This window comes from Asterias rubens, chromosome 11 (assembly GCF_902459465.1).
Source record: "Asterias rubens chromosome 11, eAstRub1.3, whole genome shotgun sequence".
Classification (NCBI taxonomy): domain Eukaryota; kingdom Metazoa; phylum Echinodermata; class Asteroidea; order Forcipulatida; family Asteriidae; genus Asterias; species Asterias rubens.
The window spans coordinates 2,018,195-2,045,113 of record NC_047072.1 but is presented as its reverse complement, the minus strand read 5'-3'; the positions used below and the strand labels follow the sequence as shown (position 1 = coordinate 2,045,113).

At 40.9% G+C, this 26,919-nt stretch overlaps 1 protein-coding gene across 2 annotated transcripts in view; it reads left to right on the top strand.

The window, feature by feature from the left end:
• The window catches only part of LOC117296330 (afadin-like), a 48,269-nt gene that overhangs the window by 14,702 nt on the left and 6,648 nt on the right, over positions 1-26,919 (top strand). Inside the window, exons 3-21 of one of the 2 annotated variants that reach the window (XM_033779195.1) lie at positions 3,105-3,319; positions 3,677-3,836; positions 4,673-4,830; positions 6,565-6,688; positions 7,749-7,889; positions 8,785-8,891; positions 9,587-9,790; positions 11,853-12,003; positions 13,199-13,404; positions 13,880-14,025; positions 14,379-14,476; positions 15,809-15,925; positions 18,305-18,570; positions 20,008-20,166; positions 21,132-21,312; positions 22,457-22,854; positions 23,771-23,953; positions 24,429-24,502; positions 25,943-26,061. In XM_033779195.1, the coding sequence (XP_033635086.1) occupies positions 3,105-3,319; positions 3,677-3,836; positions 4,673-4,830; positions 6,565-6,688; positions 7,749-7,889; positions 8,785-8,891; positions 9,587-9,790; positions 11,853-12,003; positions 13,199-13,404; positions 13,880-14,025; positions 14,379-14,476; positions 15,809-15,925; positions 18,305-18,570; positions 20,008-20,166; positions 21,132-21,312; positions 22,457-22,854; positions 23,771-23,953; positions 24,429-24,502; positions 25,943-26,061 (3,207 nt within the window). The remainder of the gene's footprint in view (positions 1-3,104; positions 3,320-3,676; positions 3,837-4,672; positions 4,831-6,564; positions 6,689-7,748; positions 7,890-8,784; positions 8,892-9,586; positions 9,791-11,852; positions 12,004-13,198; positions 13,405-13,879; positions 14,026-14,378; positions 14,477-15,808; positions 15,926-18,304; positions 18,571-20,007; positions 20,167-21,131; positions 21,313-22,456; positions 22,855-23,770; positions 23,954-24,428; positions 24,503-25,942; positions 26,062-26,919) is intronic. The other variant, XM_033779196.1, reaches the window with a different exon arrangement.

Genomic DNA, 26,919 nt, shown 5'->3' with positions numbered 1-26,919 from the left:
GTATTACTTTCCATACACTACTTTTTTAGAACAATACTTCTCTAATGTGTATCACATGCAAACACTCATTTACTTTTTGCTAGCCAGAAAAAATAAGTTACACAAGCTTCAAACATATATTACCATGTATTGTATGTGTACATGAATGTACATGTACATGTACACTGTATGATATTACATTAAAATGTGCCAAAAACATATAACATTCAAATTGCCACCACACCATGAAGGAGTTGAGTGCCAAAGCTGAAAATTGGTGCATAAGTAGATATAATATATATGTTTAACTGGTATCAATTTCAAAAAACATTTCAATTGATCGCGGGGTCAACCGGGATCAAGACGGGCGGGGTCTTTTTGACCTTTTTCTGGCTGGAACCAACTTTGGGCCCATGCTATTTCAAAATTATTGCATTGGTGAGCTTATAATTGCTTATGGGTATAAACATGCACCCATAGATAATACCTAGGGAATATAGGATTTATTTGACCCCTCATGTGGGCACAGGGTGACCCCAAAAATCACAAAAAAACATTTTTGGCTGATTAAAGTGCCTGTTTTAGGTGACCATAACTAGAAAATTAAAGGAGATACATCTAAATTGAGTGCAGATTCATGAAATTTGGCAAGAAGTAAGATGGAATACCAAATTTGAGCTCTCTACCTGGTACAATAATTAAATTATGAGCTTTCAAAGTCGGAAATTATCAAAAAAATCACTTTTCGCGTCCCGCGCGAGCACAAAATGGCCGCCTCGACCAAATTTCAATGGGTCATATCTCGCAAACGACATGGAGTATGACTTAGCTTTTTTGTATGTGTTCATTTGAGCCACATTCAATCATTCTGATGAAGTTTCATCAAAATCTGAGGGGGTCACCTGGGAACTTTTCTGAAAACTGGTTGATTTGACACGGAATGACCCTGCTTTGTAAACCAAATGCCAATTTCAAATGCGGGATCGTCAAAAGATGACCAAAAACTTTTGCCTTTTTGTCCATGATGCATGATGCGCTGCGAAACGGTCTCTTCAGGACCGACAGAACAGACAATGTACAACAACATACATGATATATGTACTGTGGTTTGCAAATTTCAATTGGAACTCTGATGTACACTGTGCATTGTAAGTGTCATGTACACCGACAATGTTAACTTTGACTTGTCAACTCAGTAGGTCTACCGTAATTTTCGGATTATAAACCGCGGTTTATATGTTGATTTTGACATTTTTTTGAACTCCTGCGGTTTATTCTCCGGGCGGCTTGTAAGCCGACGTATAAATATTTAAGAGAAAAACGGCATTTTTAAAAAGAAAGATCGTTTGTAAAATATTCTAAATAATGTTTTTTTTTTCTTAAACGAGAACAAAAACCTGCCTGTGTGATGACAAAAACCTGTTGAAAATCCCACCACAATTGTATTCCATGTTTCCTTTGTAAAACGTTTAACAGCCGCCCTCAGCTAGCTAGCTCCCCCCCGCTCAGCGCAACTCGGGGTAGACTAGACTGGTGCCCGTCTATTTATCCTAGCGATCTCTACATGCTGGCGTCAGACATTCAAGCTATACTCGTGTCTCGGCGAAATAGACTCGTCCCCTGTCTATTTTTCCCACGATCTTTATATACTGACGTCAGACATCCGCTACACTCGTGTCAGCCAGCGGTTTCTTCAGCTCAACCACGCACACCGCAACAGCAGAATGGTGAATGGACGTACGCAAAGAGCTATGCCACTCCGGGGGATCAAACAAAACGTTTCCAACCTGCCCTGATTGTTGAGTCCAGTAACATTGGGAATTTTATTTCCAGGCGGCGCAAATGCGAGGGCGTAGCGCAACCCGTCAGCGAACATCGCTCAGTACGGTGCAGCCAACATCTGTTGTGCAATCTCGAGATTGAGCAGCGCAATTAACAGATTGCTAGCTTTACGAACTCGCATGTGTGTACATGTGCTTAATGTGCACGCTGCATGATACATTACTCCATACACACACGCTACGTCCGTCCGCCCGTCCGTCGTTGCAATAATCTATTGTGTGGATCCTCGTTGTGGGACTACAATAAAAGGGAGGGAGAAACACCGGCCAACCAACAAAAAAAAAACCCAAAAAGAATGCTATCCTATAATAGATCATTTCAATTACGATCAATAGTGTAAACTTTAATACATTTCCACTTTAATTACAACGCAACTCCACATTGCGGCCAACTATACAAGACTGAGTGATGTGCCGCCCGCCTGTCACTGCACATCGCCACACGGGGACCACAAACAAGCAGGGCCCCTATGTGTTCACACATGCGGTGATTGGCCGTTTGATGATTGGCCGTTGTTGATTGGCCGGTGATAGTTCCATTCATAAAATCTTTGCTAGACTTCGGACAGATCGAGTAGAGCGGCTGCCCATTGTACAACGGGGAGCTTGAACGTCTGACCCACGCTTTGAGGCTCGGGGCCCAGTCTAATCAAACGTGAACAACTTTTGTCAACAGAGGGCGATGCGATGCAGGGCAAAGTTCAACTATTTCTCGGTGTGCGTTGTAGACCGATCTTTGATTCACGGAGATTGTTGCCAAAGAAGTTCACAAAACATATGGTCAACACAACCGATCATCAAATCGCAAATTCTTGAAAAGGGTTGTTGATGGAAACAAAATATAACTCAGGACTGATAGTGTGAGATAAAAAATCACCCGTAACGCGGCAGGTTTGCGTACTTCACTTCCGTGTTTTGAGGTTAGTTTTTTCATGTTTTTTTTATATTTTGATCGCGGTTTATACGCCGCGCGGCATATACGCCGACATCTAAATATTTTTTGTATATTTTGAGGAAGTGCGGTTTATACGCCGCGCGGTTTATAATCCGAAAATTACGGTACTGTCAAATGGTAGGTCTACATAATGCTTGAGTCGCCTCTTTTTGGCCTCGGATGCCCGTTTACAAAATTTACATTAAGACATTAAGGATTGTGCACTTTGCAAAATTATTTAATAACCTTGACCATGTTTCAGTAAAAGATGAAAACAAATCCCATAGCTGATCGCTGTCGCCCTGAATTGTAATTAGCCCAATCAATGGATTCTTGTTTTTATTTCACAGAGGAGCGCTTCTTGAAGAAAGATGAGCATCCTCTCAAAGTACAGCTCAACTGGAGCGAGGATCTCAGGGAAGGTCGGTTCCTTCTCAAGATGGCCACCGACAGCACGAAGGTGAACCTGTACGTCAACGAGCCGGAACCGCCGGCGATGAAAAGAAAGTTATCTCGTAGAGAAAAGAAAGAGCAGAAGAAGAAAGATAAAGAAGCCAAACTCAAGGTGGGAATAAGATTAGCACTTAAACTAGCCCCCTCCCCCACCCCTAGAAAACCCCCCAAAACAAATTAAAAAAAAATTTAAACAACAACAAACATACAAAAACAAGAAATGCCAAGTGCCTAATATTTCTACATTGAGAGGGTGAGGCCATCTTTATTTTGAAAAAGGGTTTATGGGGGATAAACACCCTTTGAAAATGCTTTTAAAGAGGCACCAAGGCCAAGACCAGGGGGAGAGGCCATGCCACCAAGTTATTCAGTGAAAGCCACTGAACAGAGGATTGTTTTGGTTTATTGAAATAATTTATTGTGATTTTTTAGTTATACTGGTGTTTTATGATTTCATCTTCTGATTCAGAGTAAGACGGAGAAAGAAGAAAACAAGACAGACAAACTCTATCAAGACCTTTCCAAGTCGCGCTTCACTCGTACAATCTCTAACCCCGAGATGGTGATGAAACGACAACGTCAGAAGAAGCTAGAGCAGATGGAACGCTTCAAGAACCGCCCACATTCAGGTAAATTGAATCTGCTCAGCACAGATAAATCTTGCTTAGCAAGATCGGGTCACCAGATTGAACGCTGAGTAATGCCAATTATTTGTGACGATGTTCCTTGTTTACTTAAGTTGCACAAAAAAGAACTTATCAACAGCAAGGGTTTAGAGAAAAATTATGGGTCTGATGTCAATTTCTTGTTACTTAAGTTGCACACAAAAAAGAACTTACTAACAGCTACTTCGGTTTAATAGAGAAAATAGGTCTGATGTCAAAATATATGGTTACTCGCAGTTAGTGTACTTGCAGTCGGTTGCAGTCACTCACGATTATTTACATGTTTGGTACATGTAGATGTATTGTAACTCGCATTCACTTAGAGTTTCTCAAGGTAACTCATGGTACATTGTACATGTAGCTTGTTTAACTCATTGTAAAAGTACATTTAAGACAGGAAGCAGTTTATAGGCAGGACAGTTCTTTTTAGAGCTGAGAAGTCTCCCGAATTAAGCTGTTACTTTTATAACTCTTGTGCTTTTTAATTTTCAAAACAAAATACTGCAAGTAAGCAAACTGTATCTTGCCTGCCTGGAAATGCCCTGGAATGTACAGTACAAGGTCAATCTTTTTGTTAACAAAGGTTAAATGTTTAATGTTCTCTCTATGACAGCTTATGTTTCAATTCTAAATAGGGGTACAAATTCGAAGACAGCTGCACTGTGATAAGGGTAGATCAAGTGCAGTGTGCACTTACATATCAAATGTACTAAAAAGGCTTTAGAATGTTGTGATATTTTATCGGTTGACTTTATCAAGTTGACTGAACTTCCATTACAATGACATCTGACACTTTGCAGGGGGCGCATTGAAGATCTACGCCCACACACTGTTCCCAGAGGTCCCATATAAGACTCTACTAGTCGATGTCAGCAGACCCTCGGACAGCATCGTCAAGGAAGCCTTGGAGAAGTTTGGCAAGCCCAAAGAAGACCCTCTGGAGTTCTGTCTAGTCAAGGTGCGTTACCATCAATCAAAACCCTAGTTGTACCAGTTTCCATTTAGAATGCTAAGCATGGGGGCTAAAGAACAGGGCCCAGTTTGATAAAGCTGCTAAGCAAGAGATGACCAGGGTACCAGTCGCAGCAATGGTAACTGTATGGTATTCTGGCCTGTGAAATCTCCGCTGTAAAGATGGTCTACAGATAGTAAAACAATTCCCAAATACCACACTTGCCTGCAGAGTATCCAACATGTGTCTGTATTCTAAGGCATAATAGTCCCCACAAAGACATTGTCAAGATGCAAATTAATGGGGAAATCCCCATAGACCTCAGACCAGTGTCAGTTGAATTGGATGTAGGGGCAAACCAGATAAGCTAGGCCATTCAAATTCTCCATTATGTTTCTCAATCCTAAAACGGAGGAAGTCAAGAAAAAATGGCTTTCTACTTTATTCATAAGAGGAGTAATTAACAAAAAATGCTAATTGTGCCATGAAAACCATGGCTTTCTCACTTAACGCATTTTAGCAAATTAGGCAGTTACAGACAAATTGCAGGCCTTTATGTTCCAAAAATTTGTTTTTATAAAAAACCATCCCTTTAAAAATTGATCTGCCTAGTACATGTTTTTTATTGTCTCAACTTGATTTTATCAACAACCAAAAATGTACATTACATTTTGTGACTGGAAAAAGGTCCTGACACCCATTCATGCCTTCTCCCACGGGGACATTGATCTACAGTATGAAGTTGAAATGGCCATGTGTTGGCTGGTACTAGCTTTGCTTATTGTCAAATTGTTCTGCATAGTAGTAGCGCACCAAATGAATCATGACTTGATTGTACAGTTGACTCTTAACGAGATCGCTGGAACGGGCCAGAGAAACTCCCTAGACAGGAAGGTCGCTACTTTACAGGAGTAAAGCAAAACAAAGAAACACAAAGCGGAAAATGGGATTCTTATGGTCAGAATGTGTTCTTTATCGTCAGAGTTTGTAATACTTTCCTTTCTTCATACATCACCAGTAAATACATGTAAGGTCTATAATAGTTATGTCATAGATTAAATCAATCAATCAATCTATCAATCAGTCAGTCAATCAATCAAGGAATCAATCAATCAATCAATCAATCAATCAAACAAAGAAACACTTATGAAATAAAATAAATAAATCAAAACTAATTAAACATATTAGATAAAATAACTAAACATAAATATAGTATAATAAAAACATCTCTCCCAAAATCCATTTCCAGACAGCACTGTTAAAGACACTGGACACCATTGGTAGTTGTCAAAGACCAGGCTTCTCACTTGGTGTATCTTAAAACATGCATACAAAAATAAACTTGTGAAAATTGAAGTTGCGAGATAACAGTGAAAGGAAAAACACCCTTACCACACAAAGTTGTGTGCTTTCAGTTGATTTCGAGACCTCAAAATGTAATTCTGAGGACTCAAAATCAAATTCGGTCGAAAATTACATCTTTATGGAAAAGTCTGTTACTTCAGATGGAGCCGTTTCTGTCAATGTTTTATACTATCAACAGCTCCCCATTACTCTTTACCAAGTAAGGTTTTATGCTAATAATTATTTTGAGTAATTACCAATAGTGTCCACTGCCTTTAATGCACAAAATCCAAACATCAAGTTTCAACATTACTTGCAACATGATGTGTTTATACATGTAGGGCCTATTACTTGTATGTTGTTTCTCATCTTTTCCTCTGCGTTGTTTCTTTGTAGGTGGTGGTTCCACCCAATGAGGATCCTGCTGCGTATATTGAGAAGGGTGGCTGGGGTAAAGAACACATTATGGATGACGATGAGTCACCGTTAGAAGCTGTCATGAGATGGCCAGATGCCAGAGGTAAACCACTCACCCAAGTATTTATATAAACATCAGTACTTAGCAAAGGGCACCACAGCAAAAGCTCAGCACCACAATAGTTGTCTGACGATGACTAGAGCAAGCTAGTCGAAATGTTGAGTCCAATTCAAGAACTGACTCTGCGGAAGTGCAGTTAATTACAATCCTATAAGCTAAAGTAGTAGTCCCAGCCAGTTTTCTATGTCTTCCGCCTGGGTAGTAGTTAAAAAGCAGGACAGTTCTTTTCAGAACTGAGAAGTCCCCCGACCATCTGATAAATCTACTTCGCGCTAGTAGAATAAACAAAGACAGTTCTCTAAGAACAAACTCTACGTGGCAAGAAGATGTAAGTGGCAAGTAGATATACACATGGGGTTACCGCAAACCAAATTTTATCGATACCTCACCATGCAATGCCTCAAATCCTAACCACAGCAGTTGTCATGGGTGCTGTGGGTTGGTTTGAGGCATGGCAGTGCAGCCTCGAAAAATGACATGGATGAGCTCTTGCTTTAAAAATGTTATGAAAGTGTATAAAGAGACTGAGGTAAAACATGAGCATACAGTAAACATCCATGCATAATATGCCTAAGGTGCAAATTTCCAAAGTGGAACAAAGACTCTTAAGGGGCACAGCAGTTTTCCTCTGCTAAGGGGCAGCACTTCTATGCGGAAAAATTAAAATTTATATTATTACTTTGCAAAGGGCACCACAGCGAAAGCACAGAGCACCAGGGCAGTATAACCCTTCCCCTGAAGAATGCTAATTCACGCATGCGTACAGACCCTATTGATTGTCAAACGCAATAGAGAAGTTGACAAAGCAGCTGGGCAATCGCATCTGCGTCAGCTAGCCGTTAGCCGTGTACAAAACAGCGCAATGTTCCCTCATTTTTGCGCACGCGCTATGTGCAATTATCATGTTTCATGGGAAGGGTGTATTGCTGACGGTGCTTTGAGTTAGATCGAGGCCTACTATTGATCCTTTTTTTTTTCCCATTATGGTAAAGGAAACACAACCATTTTGTTCTCACTCTTATCTTTATTGCTTTCTCTGCAGGTGAGTTGATCTTTGAGTTGAAACTGCGGCCGACTGACTATAAGCCTAGACTACAGAAACAAAGACAGGACAAGGAGAACGACATGCATCCACAAAGGATCCCCCTAGAGAGACTGCCGTACTTCCTGGAACTAAACGAAGGTATCGTTGTCTTGGGGTTTTTGTCTTTTTCGGGGGGGGGGTTGAAAGTAAGTAGATGATGAAATAATGGAAATGGACATCAATAGACCATTCAAGTCTCGTGGATATTCAAACATTACAGTACGTTTATGTGCACTTATTTGTTTCCTTCACGATTTAAAAATGGTAAAAGTTCTAATAGGCATGACACTAGCAAAGCACGTTTAAACCCTTATAAGGTGCTACATAATTGGGTCTCAGAATTCATAACTTCAATAACCTATCTTTCTGTGTATACTAAGCGCCTTCAGTAAACTTGTTGGTGGATACTTGCGCTATATCAGACTGCGGTATTATGGTCTATATTTGTGTGGCATTATAAAAGCAATCTTCTTTTTTGGATTTGGGAAGTTAAAGGCAGTGGACACTATTGGTAATACTCAAAATAATTATTGGCATAAAACCTTACTTGGTAACGAGTAATGGGGAGCTGTTGATAGTATAAAATATTGCGAGAAACGGCTCCCTGTTAAGTAACATATTTTCCGAGAAAGAAGTAATTTTCCACGAATTTGATTTCGAGACCTCAGAATTACATTTTGAGGTCTCTAAATCAAGCATCTAAAAGCACACAACTTCGTTTATTATCTCTTTCACTGTCATTATTATCTCGCAACTTTGACGACCAATTTAGCTCAAACTTTCACAGGCTTGTTATTTTATGCATATGTTGAGATACACCAAGTGAGAAGACTGGTCTTTGACAATTACCAATAGTGTCCAGTGTCTTTAACCAGTTAAGTAAACGTAGATGCACTACTTCTTTGTAGAGGTCGCCTTACTTAAATGACGTCATAAACAGAAGGTTTTTTGTTTGCTTATTTTGTTTTCCCTCTCGTTATACTTTGTGTTTTAGATGGGACGGACATTATTGACTACAAACCTAAGAGGTATCGTCTGCAGGAGAATGTGACTGAAGTCGGCAGTGAACATGAAGTGTCAAACACTGGTCAATACCTACAGGTAAATCTCATCACAATGTAGTTATCAAGATGCCCCTGATCGTTGCCTTGATGCCTCCTTGAAAGTGTTCCAATTTCCTTGTAGCGGTGCACTTCTCCACATTGCTCAAAGGAGAAGCGCCTTGGTGCTCTTGCCCTTCAAGAATCCTGCCTGTGTTTTCTTCCCAGAATTTGGCCTTGTAGGACAAAGAAAAGTTGATGGGGAATTGATTGCAGGCCTGTATGCTTTGTTTTTGAAAGGGCAGGGGCACCAAGGCGTTTTCTCTTGGTAAAGGGCACCAAATGCAGGAAATGTAATTTTCTACTGTCAAGCATTTCAAGGGCACCAAGGAAACGACCTGGGGCCGATTTCACAAAGCAATAAAATTCATCACAAGACAACTTTTCAGTATCACCATAGTTTTTTGTATTGTGACATCACCATTTCCATAGCAATTGCGATTAATTTGCAGTTACGATCAATCTTAGATCTTTGTGAAATCGGCCCCGGGGGCATCGAGGCAATTGCCCTCGTTGCCTCCGTGAAATATCATACCACTGCTAGGCAACAGGTTTCTTGTGGCTTCTCTTCTCTGAACTTCAAGTTGACCCCCTCTTCTGTGGCTAAAGATGTCCAACAAACCTTTTTTTCTGCCTTACATGTATATCCTATGCAGTAAATTAATCAAAACTTTATTGTGTTCGTTTTGTTTGCAGCTGTTTTCCCCCGGTATCCAGCCCCGTCACTGCGTAGTAGCTAACATGGAGGGCGTAGTTACCGTCACGCCCACTAGCCCTGAGTCAGAGACCTACGTGAATGGTCAGCGCATATATGAGACCACTATGCTGCAGCATGGTGCGGTGGTCAGGTTCGGTAGACATCACTGTTTCCGATTCTGCGACCCGGAGGTTGAAGATCCGGTAAGTAAAATCTCAATTTATTTTCCTTTTCAAAACCACAGCTTGGGTTCCAGCTCAGGCTCTGTCGTTTATTGTAAACATATTACTGTGATGTGGGAATTAAAACAGGCAGACAAATCCAACAACTCCAAGCCCAATGGGTTTGACAAAAACCCTTTAGATCGAATAATAACAAAGTGTGTTTGTATTGCCCCATCTTCACCAATTTAAAGGTGTTATCCAAAGCCCCCCAAAAGAGAGAGAGTCCTCACACAGACAGAAACCAATTACACAAACGCCACATCGAACAAGTAACTTTTCAAACTGAGCTTTAAAGACAGTGGACACTATTGGTAAATTTGTCAAAGACTAGTCTTCACAGTTAGTGTATCTCAACATATGCATAAAATAACAAACCTGTGAAAATTTGAGCTCCATCGGTCGTCGAATTTGCGAGATAACAATGAAAGAAAAACACACTTGTCACATGGAGTTGTGTGCTTTCTGATGCTTGATTTCGAGACCTCAAATTCTAAATCTGAGGGCTCGAAATCAAATTTGTGGGAAATTCCTTCTTTCTCGAAAACTACGTCACTTCAGAGGGAGCTGTTTCTCACAATGTTTTATACCATCAACCTCCCCCCATTACTTGTAATCAAGAAAGGTTTTATGCTGATAATTATTTTGAGTAATTACCAATAGTGTCCACTGCCTTTAAAGTTCCATCATAATAACATTACCAAGTTGTAGTAATAAGTCATTCCAGAGAGTTAGGCCGTGTCCGAAGCGACGACTTCGGCTACAGCTACGTCTAGATCAGCCCGTCTACCAGTGTTGAAGAATAGCAGACGCGCGCGATCTAGCCGTAGCTGTAGCCGAAGTCGTCGTTTCGGACACGGCCTCAGTCTAGCCCATGGCAGTGTTAGCAATTTTGTTTCCCATCCATACAAGCTTATGTAACTCCTTGTTCCCATTGGTGTGTTTATCTTGCTATGCAACTTTTTATAGTATGCTCTTAGTACGTAATTGAATTGTGCATCCAAGCCGTTCACAGTGTAACAGGGCTTGTGTTCAATCCACTTAAAGGGTCTATGTACTTTTTGTAGAATATTACTTGCTGAGGTGCTGTAGTTTTTGAGAAATGAGTAAAACATCGCATGAAAATAATTTTCGTCTCACTGATCATGAGACGAAAAAAAATTTAGCATGTAAAAAACGTATTTTCATGGCATTGTTTTACTCATTTCTCAAAAACTACTGCACCTCAGCAACTAATATTTTCAGTGAAGCTTTCTACTATCATGATCTTCAAACGGTGTAAGTTTAATGTAAATCTGTGAACATTGTGTTTTGTGTTACAAAAAGTACCCAATCCTTTAATGGGTTAACAAATATGGTAGTCCACAAAAGAGGCATCAAGTCAAAGAGTAACTCATTCTTCTTTTTCATCTTGTGAAGTGTTAACTGTATGCACAGTCCAAACCTGACTGTGAGGTCGCTCAGACACAGTACTAAAGTTGGTTTAACTCATGGTTCAACCCGATCGAGTTCAACTCTGTGTGTGTGAACGGTTTTAAAGTTAGTCCGAATCGAGTTAAACCCACAAAAGATAAACCGTCCAGGGAGGGGGTTTCTCTTTAGACCGCTATGGGTTTACCTTTTAACACTGTGTGTGGACAGAATAAAAAAGACCACATCCGGTTTAACTCACAACAGACGACCCATTGACCTCCGTAATCATTATGTAAACACACGGTGACCAATGAACAGGCCAATAAACAGGATGTTAGAGTAACGGGGTCGCATGTGCTTTGACCTCTTAAAACCAAAGATAAACCGGATCGGGTTTAACGCAAGGGGATTTTATTTTTGTGACCACCCCCCCGCTGCTCGTAGAAGTTAAACCGGTTCGGGTCTAACTTTAGTACGCTGTCTGAACATACCCTGTTCTTCTTCTTTATGCTTTTCCCACATCAAGAACTAAATAGTTCATTTGTATGTTATTCACCCTGTTATTGGCGGTGATTGTGCTGTTCGCAGTTTGTACAATGGTGTAGCTAAATAAATATATTTATCGGAACAGGATTGGGCGAGGAGAGAGCAGAAGAAACCAAACAATTTTGAGACAACGTTTGAGGTGGACGGTAAGGTTCAGACCAATAACGGACAACTTGAGAAGAAGAAGACTAGACCACCGGAGGTTCTGCCGGCTACTCTAGAGTTCAAAGAAGCTGGTAAGTACAAACACACGAGATACTTAATAATGATAATAGTAATAACCAGTTTTTAGCATATAGAGTGCTTTTCACATCCGAAGGGCGTCTCAAAGCGCTTCCAATATCATTACCCCTGGTTACTGGGCCTTAAATCATTCCTTGAACCATCTCAGCTCCCTCGGGAGTATAAAGCCTGTGCAACATTAATATGCCTTACTCGCCGTAATCAATCACAAGAACCGTCTTTGCCCTTATAGGTTACCATTTACCCCTGGGTGGAGAGAAGCAATTATGGTTAAGTAAGTGTCTTGCTCTGGGACACAGGTGTCACGACCGGTATTCGGACCAACACTCTGCTGAACAGAAGCACTACATGTAGAGCTTGAGTTTGGTGCTCCTATCCGCTCAGCGACGACACCCTATGTTTATAGTTGTATCTGAAATAAGAAAGTTACTTGCCCTAAAGGTAATCCCGTTGCTACGCCTTGCCCATTTGTATCGTAAACTTGGGCGTGCAGCTAATGGTCGTATGGCTTCTGACTGGCACCCCGAGCAAAGATTTTGACAAAATAGGAGACTGCCAACATAGACAGGTCAGCCCTTGTAGTCGATAACAATAAACCACAAGGGTAACTGACTGAGGAGATTTCAAACAATGGACTTGAACCAACAACTTTCTGACTATAGACCATGTTGATTATGACGTCGCCGTTGAAATATCTGCCCTACAAGATGGCGTCTGCGAGCGTTTGCATGTGTTTGTGCGTGTTGTGCCATAGAAATCGAATCGGGAAAGCTGCTTGCTGTGTGTTTCTTTGATGTACGCGTTTAGACGCGCATACGGGTTGATCTACAAGATGGTGACTTTCATAACAGCAAAGAGGTTGTTCAATACGGTCTATTGTGCCTTTGCTCTACTTAGAAATAATGCTTTACACAAAATATCAGGCCTGGTCCAGGCCTGTATGCTTTGTTTTTGAAAGGGAAAGGGCACCAAGGCATTTTCTCTTTGGCAATGGGCACCCTATGAGGAAATTGTAAATTTCTACTGGAGCATTTCAAGGGCACCAAGGCAATGGCAAGGGGGCAACGGAGGCAATCGCCTCTGTTTCCTCCGTGAAGTATCAGGCCTGCTGGTCCCAGTAAATATCAATGCTCTATCTTCATTGGATTAACCTTTTTTTTCTCCTTTTTTTTTAATTTTTTTTAACAGCGGAGGACAAATTCCTGAGCGCCTTCATCCACGAAGTAAACGGTGCCAACATTTACTTCAAGCTTGCCCCGACCTACACCCTGTACCTCGGGTGCCGCTTCAGGCTGTCCAAGCTGTATCGACCAGAAATGGGACCCACTGAGCGTGCTCAGAGACTGACAGCATTCCTCAATAAAACGGCAGATCTGATCGATCGCACAGTGGAGGTAATTTGCGAATATTGGGTCGTTGGTTATTACGTACATGTAATAGAGATTTCAATTGAAGGCACTGGACACGTTTGATAATTGTCAAAGACCAGTCGTCTCGCTTGGTGTACATGTATTTTATCACATATGCATAAAATAACAAACCTGTGAAAATTTGAACTAGTTTCGTTGTCGAAGTTGCAAGAGAATAATCAAAGAAAAAGTACCCTTGTCGCACAAGTTGTGTGCTTTCAGATCCATTGAATTCGATACCTCAGCTAAGATCTCAAATTCAATTCAAATATTTGCCCAGGTTGTATACTCCCAAGGGAGCTGAGAAACATTAAAAGGGATGTTATTCGCCCTATGACCAGGGCACTAATGTAAAGCGCATTGATACGGTTATTGCGAAATGCACTATATAAGAATTTGTTATCATCATTATCAATAGAGATTTTGATTAAAAAAAGTCTGTCTGTTCTCGTCACTACAGAAAAACAATCAGATTGCCGGCGTGTTGGCGTTCTGGTTGGCCAACGCGTCTGAGTTCCTTCACTTCATCAAAGAGGATCAAGCACTGAGTAGCATCTCCCAAGACGCCCAGGACATCCTACAGCATTGCATCCAACAGATATTCAGGTAGGTGCCGTTGATACTGAAAAGTTGGCTGGCGCGCAGGGATTGAATTGCGGGGGGGGTTCCATTCATTCAGTCAATGTGGAGCATCGGATGATGGCCCTCCAAACACGTTGGTCCTCCATTGCTGTACGCAGCTCTTCCCGACGCAGTCCAGAGTCCCGGCACAAGGTGTCCACATAGGTGGTTTGTGCTCTGCCACGGGTACAGTGTCCCTGAGTAGGGGGCCATAGCACCAGCCTGCTCACTGCCAGCTCAGCATATCTGAGACAGTGACCTGCTAATCTCAGCCTTCTCGCCCTAGTATTGGTGCGAGGCAAACCTTTTCATTGATGATGTTTGATTTGATCTTGCAGGCATCTTGTGCACAGTATCCAGCGAGAGATGAACATGATGTTATCTGCCTATTTGGATCCAAGTGAAGAGGCCGACGCAGAAAGAGATATGTCAACAGGTTAGTCTCCGCTCAATGCACTCACTCTTTCTTAAAAACCCTTTCCGGGACTTGGCGTACCACAACTGGGACTCAAACCCAGACTCTGCTGGTCAGAAACGCCAGGGCCCCACTTGTATAAAGCACAAGAAGTAGCTAAGCACTACAAAATTATGCTTACCAGAATGAGGTAACCAGCCAAAGTACCAAGTTTTTCACTTCACAAAATAACGGACTGTGTTGGTTCGCATGATAATAGTAAAAACTGTACACTTTAAAGGGATGTTTGTTAGGCATGTTAGGGTCAGAAAACATGCCTGGCTTTGTGCACGGAGCATTTTGGTGTGAGATACAATGCTTTTTCTTTGAGTATTGTTTTCTGCTGTGCTGTGAACACTGAAATACGTACTTTCATTTGACAAATGCTTGTTGCAAATTCAAGCCTATCTTGCTAAAACAAAATTCTGTTGTAACTTCTGAAAAGTGGCATGTATTTAAACTTGCTATTCCTACCTCTATGGAATTTACCTGACTTGATAAAAAGGTGTTCTTGAGTGAGCTTATCTTGGGTCCCTTTCACACTACAAGTATTTTTCGGGGACATTTCTTGTGAAGTTTGGTTGACCTTTTCACACTGGAGTTGCTGACCCTGGCAATTCCCTTAGAAATGGCTACCCCTTGGGAGTAGAGTTACATGTGTTAAGCCTGGTTCATACTTCCTGCGAATGTGAATGCGAGGTGCGTTTTGGTGCCACAATAATCTGTACCAGCTCCCCTGCCAATAGTGATCCAAGAAAATTTGCTTTTCACAAACCATTCCCAGGAAGTATGACCTGGACTATATACATGTAAGAATCCTGGGCTTTAGCTTACGGATTGGTCACTTTCTCCAGGAATACTGCATCAAGTGTGAAACGAACATAGGTTGGTGGTGGGAATAAACAATTCCTCGGGAGCTTCCTGGGGTTTTATTTCTTGGGAATTTGCTCTGTCAATCATTATTGAAGTATCACACCATGCTCACAACACCTCGCACATTGCCACTGTCAAGCCTAGTTCATATTTCATCTTTTTTCCCTCCATTAAAAATTCTGAAATGTTTTGGAAAATGTAAAGTATCCTTTTTTTCTTTCAACACCTTACGACATACATGTGTACTTCGTCAAAATTCTGCTCATTTTTTTTTCCACGTTTTTTTTTTTTTCTTTTTCTTTTCTTAATCTGTTGTTGTTTTTCTCACTTGCCCCTATGTACATTGCTTCTGACATGCTGTTTGTTTCCTGCCGCATGCTTTTTTATTTGATTATCATTGCTCTGTTGATGTGGGGTATTTCATGTCGCATGCTGATTCAGATGACGATAAGAGTAACGATGGATGGAGAGGAGGTTCCAAGGATAATCCGTTACGCATCAGCGCTCGCTGGCTCAATCCACCCAACCATGGCCCTCCGCAGACCAGGCCAACCGTGGGTAAGATTCATCCCAAAGCCCCCATGGGTCCATAGAGCTGATAAGCATTCCAAAATGTCACTTGCTAAAGAAGCTCTCGGCTTAAACTCTTTCTGTGCCTGCTTTTTTTTTCTTCGCGTTTTGAACCTTAAGTGCCCAGCTTTTTGGCGTTTCTCAAAATTCTGTATTAGAAGTAAATAAGTATGTCTTTCTCACCGAACAAAATGTATCTTGCTGAATTGTGTTGCTTTGGTACATCCCAAAGTCAACAGTATTTCTTGAGTGATAATGCCCTCTCATGATAACATATTATGGGTCGACATGTACAACAGACTTTACATCCACATCAAGTACATGTATGATCTTTGGCCAGACTCGCTGACTGGCTAAGCTCACATAGTATGTTAAGCACAGACATTCCTTGCAGAAACTGATAACCAGACAACTTTTACAAAGACTTAACATCACTTGTTGCTGGTGGCCTGCATAATTTCTGCTAAGCGGATCAATCTTTTCAGTGACATTTACCAGCTTAACAGCTTTATGGATTAAGCCATTTAGGAGTTTGATTTGAATAATTTCTGGTACAATGACTTGCCTAAAGTCAGTTCCTGCTTAAAATTTTTTAAATTGTTCAAACTACAGACAGTTGCCACATGTATTTCAAATGGTTTGGGGCTAGTTTTTGTAAAGTGACCTCCAGATGAGCAAATCCTGGTGCCAGTGTGCCATTCACGGAACTGTGTATGGGTGTTTGCTTTATGTTTATGTTAACTATGTAAACGCTTACCACGAATCATGTGACATATGTACAATGTAGCAACTGTCTCATTAGTCTGAGGAATTCAAATTTAAGCGGTAAATTGGCGCTTAGTAAATCATTGTTCTAGACGTATTCAAATCTCACTCGCAAATGGCTTTCTGAACTGTGGCCTTCATGCACTCAGGCACCTTTTAAGCTACATTGAATTTGTGTACATGTCTTGCATTGCTGTGATTTATTTTGACTTGCCGTTGTATTCAGTTCAGCTGTACATTTCAAGCGTTGTTGTGGTCCTGCATTTTGCTGTCAAACTGATTATGAGTTTTTTTGTGTTTTCTTTTCAAATTGTTCAAACTGCCAACATCCATGCCCATGTTTTCTTTGTGCACTTTTGTTTACAGAATTGTGTGAAGGTAGGTATTATTAATTTTGTAGCTTGTTGATTTCTTTCGTGTACATCAAGTTGAAAGTGAAACTTTGCCCTCATGGCACTAAGAAAGTTTGTGCCCACACCAGGCGTGAAATTAAATGGAGGCCACGCCCTAGTCTTGGACTTGTGATCCTTCTAAAGTTTCCCATAGACTTGAATGTTTTTCTTGTGGAAGTGCGCCTTGCAATCTGAAAGTGACCTTGTCCTCAAAGATGAAATCTTCAGGCTTGTGAGGCCATGTGTTAAGATACCTCATGAGCTTTGGTCCTACATGTTGAAGCATTACATACGAAGTGTTGTTGACTTGAGAACAAAAGATGTCAATGTAATGTAAGGCAGGGTTTTGAAACACTATGTGGACTTACACACATCCACACACACAGTCGTGTTTGACCATTACAATAGAGGACACCTATTGTGCTTTCTGTTGTTCCTGTATTGAAGCAATCCCTGTTGGTTTTTGTACACAAATAACTAGTGAGGACCCATGAAAACAAAGAACCGACTGGTGAGGACCTATTGCACACACACAGTCGTGTTTGACCATTACGTTAGAGGACACCTATTGTGCTTTCTGTTGTTCCTGTATTGAAGCAATCCCTGTTGGTTTTTGTACACAAATGACTAGTGAGGACCCATGAAAACAAAGAACCGACTGGTGAGGACCTATTGCATACACACAGTCGTGTTTGTCCATTACCTTAGAGGACACCTATTGTGCTTTCTGTTGTTCCTGTATTGAAGCAATCCCTATTAGTTTTGTACACAAATGACTAGTAAGGACCCATGAAAACAAAGAACCGACTGGTGAGGACCTATTACATACACACAGTCGTGTTTGACCATTACGTTAGAGGACACCTATTGTGCTTGCTGTTGTTCCTGTATTGAAGCAATCCCTATTGGTTTTTGTACACAATTGACTAGTGAGGACCCATGAAAACAAAGAACTGACTAGTGAGGACATATTGTCCCTGTTGAAAAATGTCAACGGAGGGTAGGCCATACAAACCCAGTGTTTTTTACAGTGTTGAAGGATTTTCCTTTACAGAACAAAGGAATGTCCGCAGAGGGTATGTAAAACAGCTGTGTGTGTTTGCCATTATGAAGCGCTACGCCTATTAGTATTATATAAATGTTATTATTGTTATTATTATTATTATTATTATTATTATTATGATTATTAATGTATGTTAAATCTTAACAGGTGACGTGGTTCATGTCTTCCATTCTGTCATGACGCTCCTCCGTCGATGTCGAGTCAATGCCGGTCTCACCATTCAGCTCTTCTCCCAGCTCTTCCACTTTGTCGGTGCTTGGTTATTCAACAAGCTCATCGCTAACCAGCAGCTTCGGCTGGGCCATCGGGACGGTGCAGCCATGTTGATGAGGAGACTCCATCGGATTATAGTGTGGGCTGAGAAGCAAGGACTCGAGCTGGCTGCTGAGGCGCACACCAGCAAGATCACACAGGTAAGAGGCCATTCAGGATAATAATAATAAGAGGTTTAGCTGCTCGTTACGCGAGCATATACGTGAACATGAATGTAAAAAAGTTGTGTTGTGTCTGTGTGACGCCACCACTTTGGGCGTATTGCATGGTCGTGTATCACGTCTGTGCGCACGTACGTACCTGACGTGAAAAATTTTAACTTCACGTATGCTAAAAACGTAAGATTTTAACGACACATGTTTCTGACATTCATGTTTACGTTCATGCGGAACGTGCAGCTAAACCTCCCTAATAACAGGACTTCTATAGCGCCAATCCATCTAGGTCATGGCACTCGGCAACAAGAGGAAGTGAAAAACAAAAACTGGAAACAGGTGAGCTTCTTGAATAACGAAACAGTGTCCAGTGATCTGATGTTGGATGGTAAACTGTTCCAAAGTTTCAGGCCAGCATTTGTGAAGGCTTTGTTCGTGTTAGTGTTTTTTGGACCTAGGTTCTGACAGCAGCGTACTATCAAGGCAGAATAGGAAGTGTTAAATAAAATTCAAAATTATAGGTGGGTGGGTCAAGAAATAACTGATTAAATTCAAAACTAAGTTATTAAAAATATATATAATATAATAATAACAAACAAAAAAAGAAGCAGGGAAAATACCCAGCTGGCCAAGCTGGCACGATTGTCATCATTCCTGACTAAACTACAAAGTTGTTTGTTTACGCAAGGAAAAGCCATTGAACATGTTTAAAACAACTGATGTTGGAGACCTTTGATCTACAAAACTGTTTGGTTCCGAAAAGAACCGATGGACTAAAATGTTTCAGAAAGTATACTCTGTCGAAAGTGTCCTGGATCAATTTCACAAATATCATAGGACTAGTCCAAGCAGATGATACAAACTCAAGGCTAGTCCCGAGTGTAACTCGATCTTTAGTTAAGACTAGTCTTAAAGGTGCTATGTCAGATTTTTGGCCGATTTGACCCCAAAATTTTGATTTAAAATTCATTAGGTATTTTGATGGGGGTCGAGAAAGTTACAAGCTTTCTTTCGAGCCATTGCTCGAAAAAGTCCGCCAATTATTAGTAGCAGTGAAATAAAGTGCTCAAATTAGTTTTTGTCAGGATCCCGACAATATGTCATGTGACCAATTCATATGTGTTTTATAAGAAACGTTTTAAATTTTTGTCATGGTTCCTGACCATTAAAAGTAAAAGTTAAACTTTTTTTCGTTAGAGCGAGTGATACTCTTTGAAATACCATTCACTCCCAAAAATCTATTTTGTAATGTTTGCGGCAAAAAATCTGACATAGCATCTTTAACTCTTTGGGAAATCCACCCCTGGTGACCAATGGAGTTTACTGTCCAAATAGTCCACCAGTTCTTTTCGGAACCCCATAGTTAGGCAGATATAGTGAATAAATAAATCAGTAATCTACATTACTGTGTTTTGTAAATAGGCACTAAAGTTGTTGATGGCACCTAAAGATTCCAGGGAGGCCCTAAGTACAGCATGCTCGCAATGCTTCAAACTCAACTCAAGACAACTCCGAGCTCTCCTGGAGAACTACATCCCGTCCCACAACGAGAGTCAAATCCCAAATGAGATCATTATGAAGGTAACTAGTTAGTTTTATAGTATGGAAATATTGACTGCTATGAGGGGCACAGTTAAAATTATAGACCCTAGGTGATGTCACCATGACTATGCCCGAAGCGAGGCTAAGGGCATAGCCATGGTTTTGACATCACCTAGGATCTATAATTTTAACTGTGCCTCGATTATTAAGCAGTCATTATTTCTTTTATATACCTAATAATCAACAACCCTGACTACGGTAAAATGTCGTCTGTGAAGATAACACGGAAGGCTAGTTGTACATGTACATCATTCAGTACACACGAACGACCTATTTGCGGCCGTTATTTTCAGGGCGGGCCTAGTCGACGTTATACACTCAGTACTTCTTTCTGAGTTGTATGAAAGGGTAATAACAAATTTTATATAACACCCAAGCGGATCCTTGCCATTTGATTGGAGGATTGTCCGTCACGTGATAGCAAATAAAAGTACCATTGCACGCTGAGTCACTCGCCGTGCTTTTTCGTTCCATCCGAAAAGTACCATTGCACGCTGGCACGCCGCCAGCGTGCAATGGTACTTTTCGGATGGAACGAAAAAGCTGAGTAAAAACATCACTGCGTGCGCGTGTCTTTGGTAACGCAGCAGGTGTTACTGCAAAAAGGCATAGTAAAATTACTAGCATTCGGCTTCTACAGTTGAAATTGTTTGTTTTGAAAGTTGTTTCTTTCAATCAAAATGACAAAGTTCTACTTGGATGTTATATAAAACAAATAATGAATGTTTTTCATTCGTGCAGTGGTGCGAATATGTTCATTTGTTGAAAGCTGGAATGTTCCATTCAACTAGGCTCCGCCTCGTTGAATAGAACATTCCATCTTTCAACTCATGAACATATTCGCACCATTGCACTCATAAACATTCATTATGTGTATAATATTCTTATTCCCTGATGCAGAGTTTACATACACTAAATATTGTTATTATTTGATTTAATTACAGCTGGTAGCAGTGGCTCAAACCACTAACGATGAACCCTCCCCAGATGGTCGCCCTGTACCCTTAGAAGAAGACACTGAGCTGCGTCTCGCGTTGATAGTTCCCGAGGACGGATACTCATGTGAGATAGTGAAAGGTGTACCCACAGGGCTCCAGGAATTCCTGGAGCCATTACTACGGGCAGGTAAGGGAGCATAGTTCATGAATCACCAATTTTATTTATTTATTTCAACGTAACCTCCAAAAATGGAGAAGATTAAAAGGAGATCATATTTACAACGACAGGTACATGTGTACATCAACACGTATTTAAAGGCGGTGGACACTATTGGTAATTATTCAAAACAAATATTAGCATAAACCTTACTTGGTAATGGGTAATTGGGAGAGGTTGATTGTATAAAACATTGTGAGAAACGGGTCCCTCTGAAGTGACGTAGTTTTCGAGAAAGAAGTAGTATTCCACGAATTTGATTTTGAGTCCTCAGAATTAGGTTTTGAGGTCTCGAAATCAAGCATCTGAAACCACACAACTTCGTGTAACATGGGTGTTATTCTCTCGCAACTTCCATAACCGAGCTCAAATTTTCACAGGTTTGTTATTTTATGCATATGTTGAGATACACCAAGTGAGAAGACTGGTCTTTGCCAATTACCAAATGTGTCCAGTGTCTTTAAGGAAACAAGATACTATCCTGACACTCATGGACGTCCATGGACAGACCATCTTTACGAAGTATAAAACAAAAGGATTGTCCAATTAGTACAAACTCGGCTCTGTCCTCCAGGCCTGGAATTTTAAGCAGGCAGTGGAGGCGTTGACCTCTGTTGCCCTACACTCGCCTAGTTTCCCTTAGACTTAAAGATTTTCCAATGGAAGTGCCCTTTGCAAAATGAAAGCGGCCTTGCCCTCCTAAAGATGAAATTTCAGTCCTGGTAATGACCAGTTTGGGATGGAGCAATTTTTAAAACGATCATCTCTTACATGTATTTGGTTGGATTCAATGACATGAAAATGGGCAGTATATTGTGCCATTGCCTGCAAGTTTATTGACAACAAAATACATCAATAAAACTCTGCTGGTACTGGTTCTTGTTTATACTTTAAAGTATAGGCAAAAGTGTTTGAAGTTGTTATGCAAGCAACTTTTAATCGTAGACATTGACCAAATACCTCCAAAGAAATTGAACTGAAATCGTGAGTTGTTGGCAAGACACTTACAGTTAATGTCTCTTAGCAGAGTTTCAATAATATATTATCAGTGATGCTATTCCTTGGAGGCTGTAACAGTATTGTTGATTTTGGTTTTGATTCTTTCGTCCTTCAGGTCTGGCAAGATTAACCGTAAACCCAACCTCCTCAGGTGATTGGACGGTTTATCTGTATGGAAGCCAAAACGCTTTAGAACTTGGACCCCCGTCACACATGCAGCAACCGGGACCCCCACCCCACATGCGAGAACAAGGACCCCCACCCCACATGCGAGAACAGGGACCCCCACCCCACATGCGGGAACAGGGACCCCCACCCCACATGCAACCAGGACCCCCACCCCACATGCGGGAACAAGGCCCCCCACCCCACATTCAGCAGCAAGGGCCCCCACCCCACTTGCGGGAACAGGGACCCTCTCCCCATGGTCCCCCACACCAGCCCTCTACACTGCAGAGACAACAGCAGCAAGAGCAGCAGAGTGCACCCCCGATGTCACCAGTCATGATGAAGGTAAGAGTGTTTGCTCTTTATTACACCGTGCCGTGTCGTGGCCGAGTGGAGAAGGACTCATGCCCTGGTGTTTCTTGTAATACACAGTGATCGCTGAACCTTGACTGTCTTATTTTCTTGTTGATACTGTGCCTACATGTATTGGAGCATGATTGCAGTTGTAACCATAAACAGGGGCCAATTTCATAGCGCTGCTAAGCACAAAAATTTGCTTAGCATGAAATTTTGGCCTCGATAAAAACACAATTACCAACCAAATTTCCACGTGGTTTTGAGGATAAACAAACAATAGTTGAATACAAGTATCAAGCAATATGCAATAAATGGAAATATGGTTGGTAATCCTGTTTTTATCAAGGAAGAAATTTCATGCTAAGCAAATTTGTGTGCTAAGCAGCGCTATGAAATTGGGCCCTGAATGGGTGTGAGTGGCCATTGGTTAATCACTGGCCAATGCCTGAAACACGTACATTTCTAATAGCCGCCAAAACGCACCCCTTTTTGCAGAAGTTTAACAACATCAGTAGACAAATGGCTTTGTGATCTCCGTCCTTTTTTAAACTGGGAGAAGCCAGTTTAGCCAATTTAGTCTTGAAGTAGGGTTTTATCTATGCTTTAGGCAGATTTAGAATTTAGGTCGACGTTGTGTTCACAATTCACAACCCTCCTCCAGTATTCCTAATCATACAAATGCATCAGAAATATTTTTAACTCATCAGAGAGGTCTTGGGTAAAACCATATGAATATTTCTTATTAGAGAAATGAAAAGTTGGTTCTGAAAAGAGTGGGTGGTTAACGCCTCTCTTAGTTACTTCCAACATGCAAAGTTTCAAATCCTACTAATATAAACACGATTAACAGGTTTAGAAAATTTTGATTTTAATTTCACCTTTTAAAAATTTCAAATGATTTCAGCCTGCCCCTCAAGTCCGTGCCGATGCCAAAGCGCCACCAGGCAAGGAAGCAGAAGTCTTCAGTATTCAGCTGAACAAGGGAGGAAGTCGTATGGGTCTTAGTATTGTCGCAGCCAAGGGTCAAGGTCAAGAGAAGATGGGTGTCTACGTCAAGGCGGTAGTACCAGGCGCTGCTGCTCATAAGGTGGGTACTCTCTGGAGAGATACACCAACATCTTAATCCCCATCCCATCAGGGGATAGTACCAGGCACCGGGCTAGTAAACTGTGCATTTGATTTGCCACTAAGTTGCAGCATTAATTACCCAGATTTTAAATGTATTTTTTTTCTGATATGTAATGTATTAATGGTAATCACAACCAGTTTTATTGTCAAATGAAGTTTACAGAAGTTTACTGTGTAGATGCATTCGTCAAGTGATAAATCTACAGACATGATATTCTTTCTACTTTGCCTGATTTCCATATTTCTTTTCCAGAAAAACTGGAAAGCCTGAGAGGTCTATTGTGCTCAATCAAGCATTCCTCCTTTTTTCCAAAGGACCAAATACAGTACAGCCCCTCATGTTGCCATCGAGGCACGATGTATAATTGATGTATAATTGATGTTTTTGCTGGACATTTTTCTTATTATTACTTGTTTTTGTTCTGGTTCCATAGGATGGTCGCATAATGGCCGGTGATCAGATTCTCGAGGTGGATGGAAACAGTCTGGTTGGCTGTACCCAAGAGCAGTGAGTTGATGTTTAAGTTTTAGGGCCATGTCACTCCAGGCAGGAGATTCTGGTCACTTCTCCCCCCGTAGATTCTGGTGTCAGGTATTCTGTCCCGCCCAGAGACTCTGTCCCCCATACGGCAAACTTCTTCTGATTTGCTCTCTTCTGAATCTTCCACCCTCGCCCAACATTAATTTCCCATATGGGGAACAAAATCTTCAACGGACAGATTTCCCTAGGACACCGGCAACCAATTCCAAGCAATTTCTTAAAGGAACAGCCACTCACATTTCAATGTTCGCATATTTTTGAAGCTTACTCATGTTCTACCAAAGTGTGCCTTTTGCTTGTACTGTAGTTGGTTTGGTTTCCTCCAAGCTGCCAGTAAGTGACAAGGCCGTTACACAGCAAAGATTCTAAGTGACCAAGAGAAATCAAGAGTTGAATGGCCTTTTGTTTCATTGGTTTCTATTAGTTTGACTGTTGAGAGCTTTGAACAGTGAATATCCAGGCTAATTGAAATTTTGTCTTGAATATAACTTCATGAACTTAGCGACCAAGAGAAAATTAACACAGTTGAATACTTTTTTTCTTCTTTGGTTTCTATTGGTTTTGACTGCATGAAGGCGCTTTCAGCAGCGAATCCTTTTTCAACGTCAAATTAGGCTATCATCAGCCTACTTTTGTATTATATTGCACTTTTTCATTTGCACTGAATTTTTGAAAGATTGTTACTGCTTTGTACTGATATTGCACACTTACTGATATTGTTTTCTACAGGTTTTGTTTACCAAACAAAACAGTCCGTTCTGCCTGTTTTGTATCACATAGGGTTCACACTTGCCCCCACATTGTCAAGTATTGTGAATTGCCTTGAATGTGTACCTTGCAGTGTTAAAATCTCATCATTGTTTATTAGGCTTGCATGTCAAACTGTGGTCAGCAGTTTAACTTAGTGTTGCTATTTATTGTAATAAAAATGTTTTTTTAATTTTATTATTTTATGATTTTCAATGTGTGACAGGTTCTTTTTATGATCCTGTGTTTTTACTTATTATTAATCCTAAGGTTTTTTGTTTTTGCTGATCTAGTGATTTTTTTATATGTGCTCTTTAGTGTAGTTAACATGTTAGTTAATTATTTTGTATATTGATTGACTGCTTTAGTAAACAAATCAATTAGTTAACAAAATCTTGTATTAAGTAGTAGCCTATTGGTTGATTTTTTCCTGTAGACAGGCTTTATTTTCTTCCTACTTAAGTCGGATTTATAAACAAATTATTTTGCCCTAGACAAAAATTTAGCAAAATAGTTATTAAAGCCTGAACAGTATGTGTGCATGGTGGCTATCCCTTGTACTAAAGAAATACATTTTCCCACATGTTCCCCGTGGCCACACATGCCTGTGTCAAGCATTATTATTATTGACTAATTACTGTTTTTGTTCCGATTGTTTAGAGCTGCGATGTTCCTAATGAAAACTGGTCAGATAGTGAGATTGAAGATCGCTAAGCAGGGAGCCATCTTTCATGGCTTAGCAGCTATTCTTAGCCAGGCCTCGCCTCCAATGCAAAGAGGTACAGTAACCCCTTATAGCAGATATCAGATTCGCTTACAATTCTGGCTAAAATGCTTTGACCGCATGACAATAACCATACCGTACCCCTATTCCCCATTCCTCCGCTCAATGTTGTCAACCCAGCTGGCGCGCAGAATGCGCAATGACAGCAAACAATGAACTGGCGCCAGGGTGCGGGGTCCCAATGTGATTTGGCTTGGATCAGAGCCACCATCATTAACAGGGCTCAAAGTTAACAGTAGACTGAAGGCCGATCGCCAGCAACTCTAGTCTAAGGGCCATGTCACAGGAGGCAATTTACGGGCAACCAGTTCCAGGCAATCTCAAAGAAGAAAAGGCATTCCCATTTGAATGTTAACATTTTTTATTTTGTGGATCGTAAGGCAATGTTTTAAAATTTACTCATGTACTACCAAAATGGTCCTGTAGCATGCACTGCAGTTGGTTGCCCCCAAGTTGCCCGCAAAAGTTGCCTCGTGTGATAAGGCCTTTGGGCCAGTAAACACAGTATGTTCAATGTTAGGGGTCTTATGATTTTTCAATAGGGGACTCTTTCAGGTCACTTTGTGGCAGCAGACTTACCAGGTAAAATCCATTGTTCCCGGTAATGTGTGCATGCTCAGAACTACGTAAACAATGGATATTCACCTGGTAAGTCTGCTGCCTCCTAACGTTCAAAAGTCTCCTATTGAATAAAAGTACCTAACATTGTAATAAAAATGAAGTTCAAATGTTGAGTCTCTTTCAATTGTGCCTAGTGGCAAAGGGCGCTTATCAAAGTGTCAAATGTTCTCTCAGTGCTTGTTAAAATAAGAATCAGCACAGATGTTAAAGTTTCGGGCATGTTAATCATCCC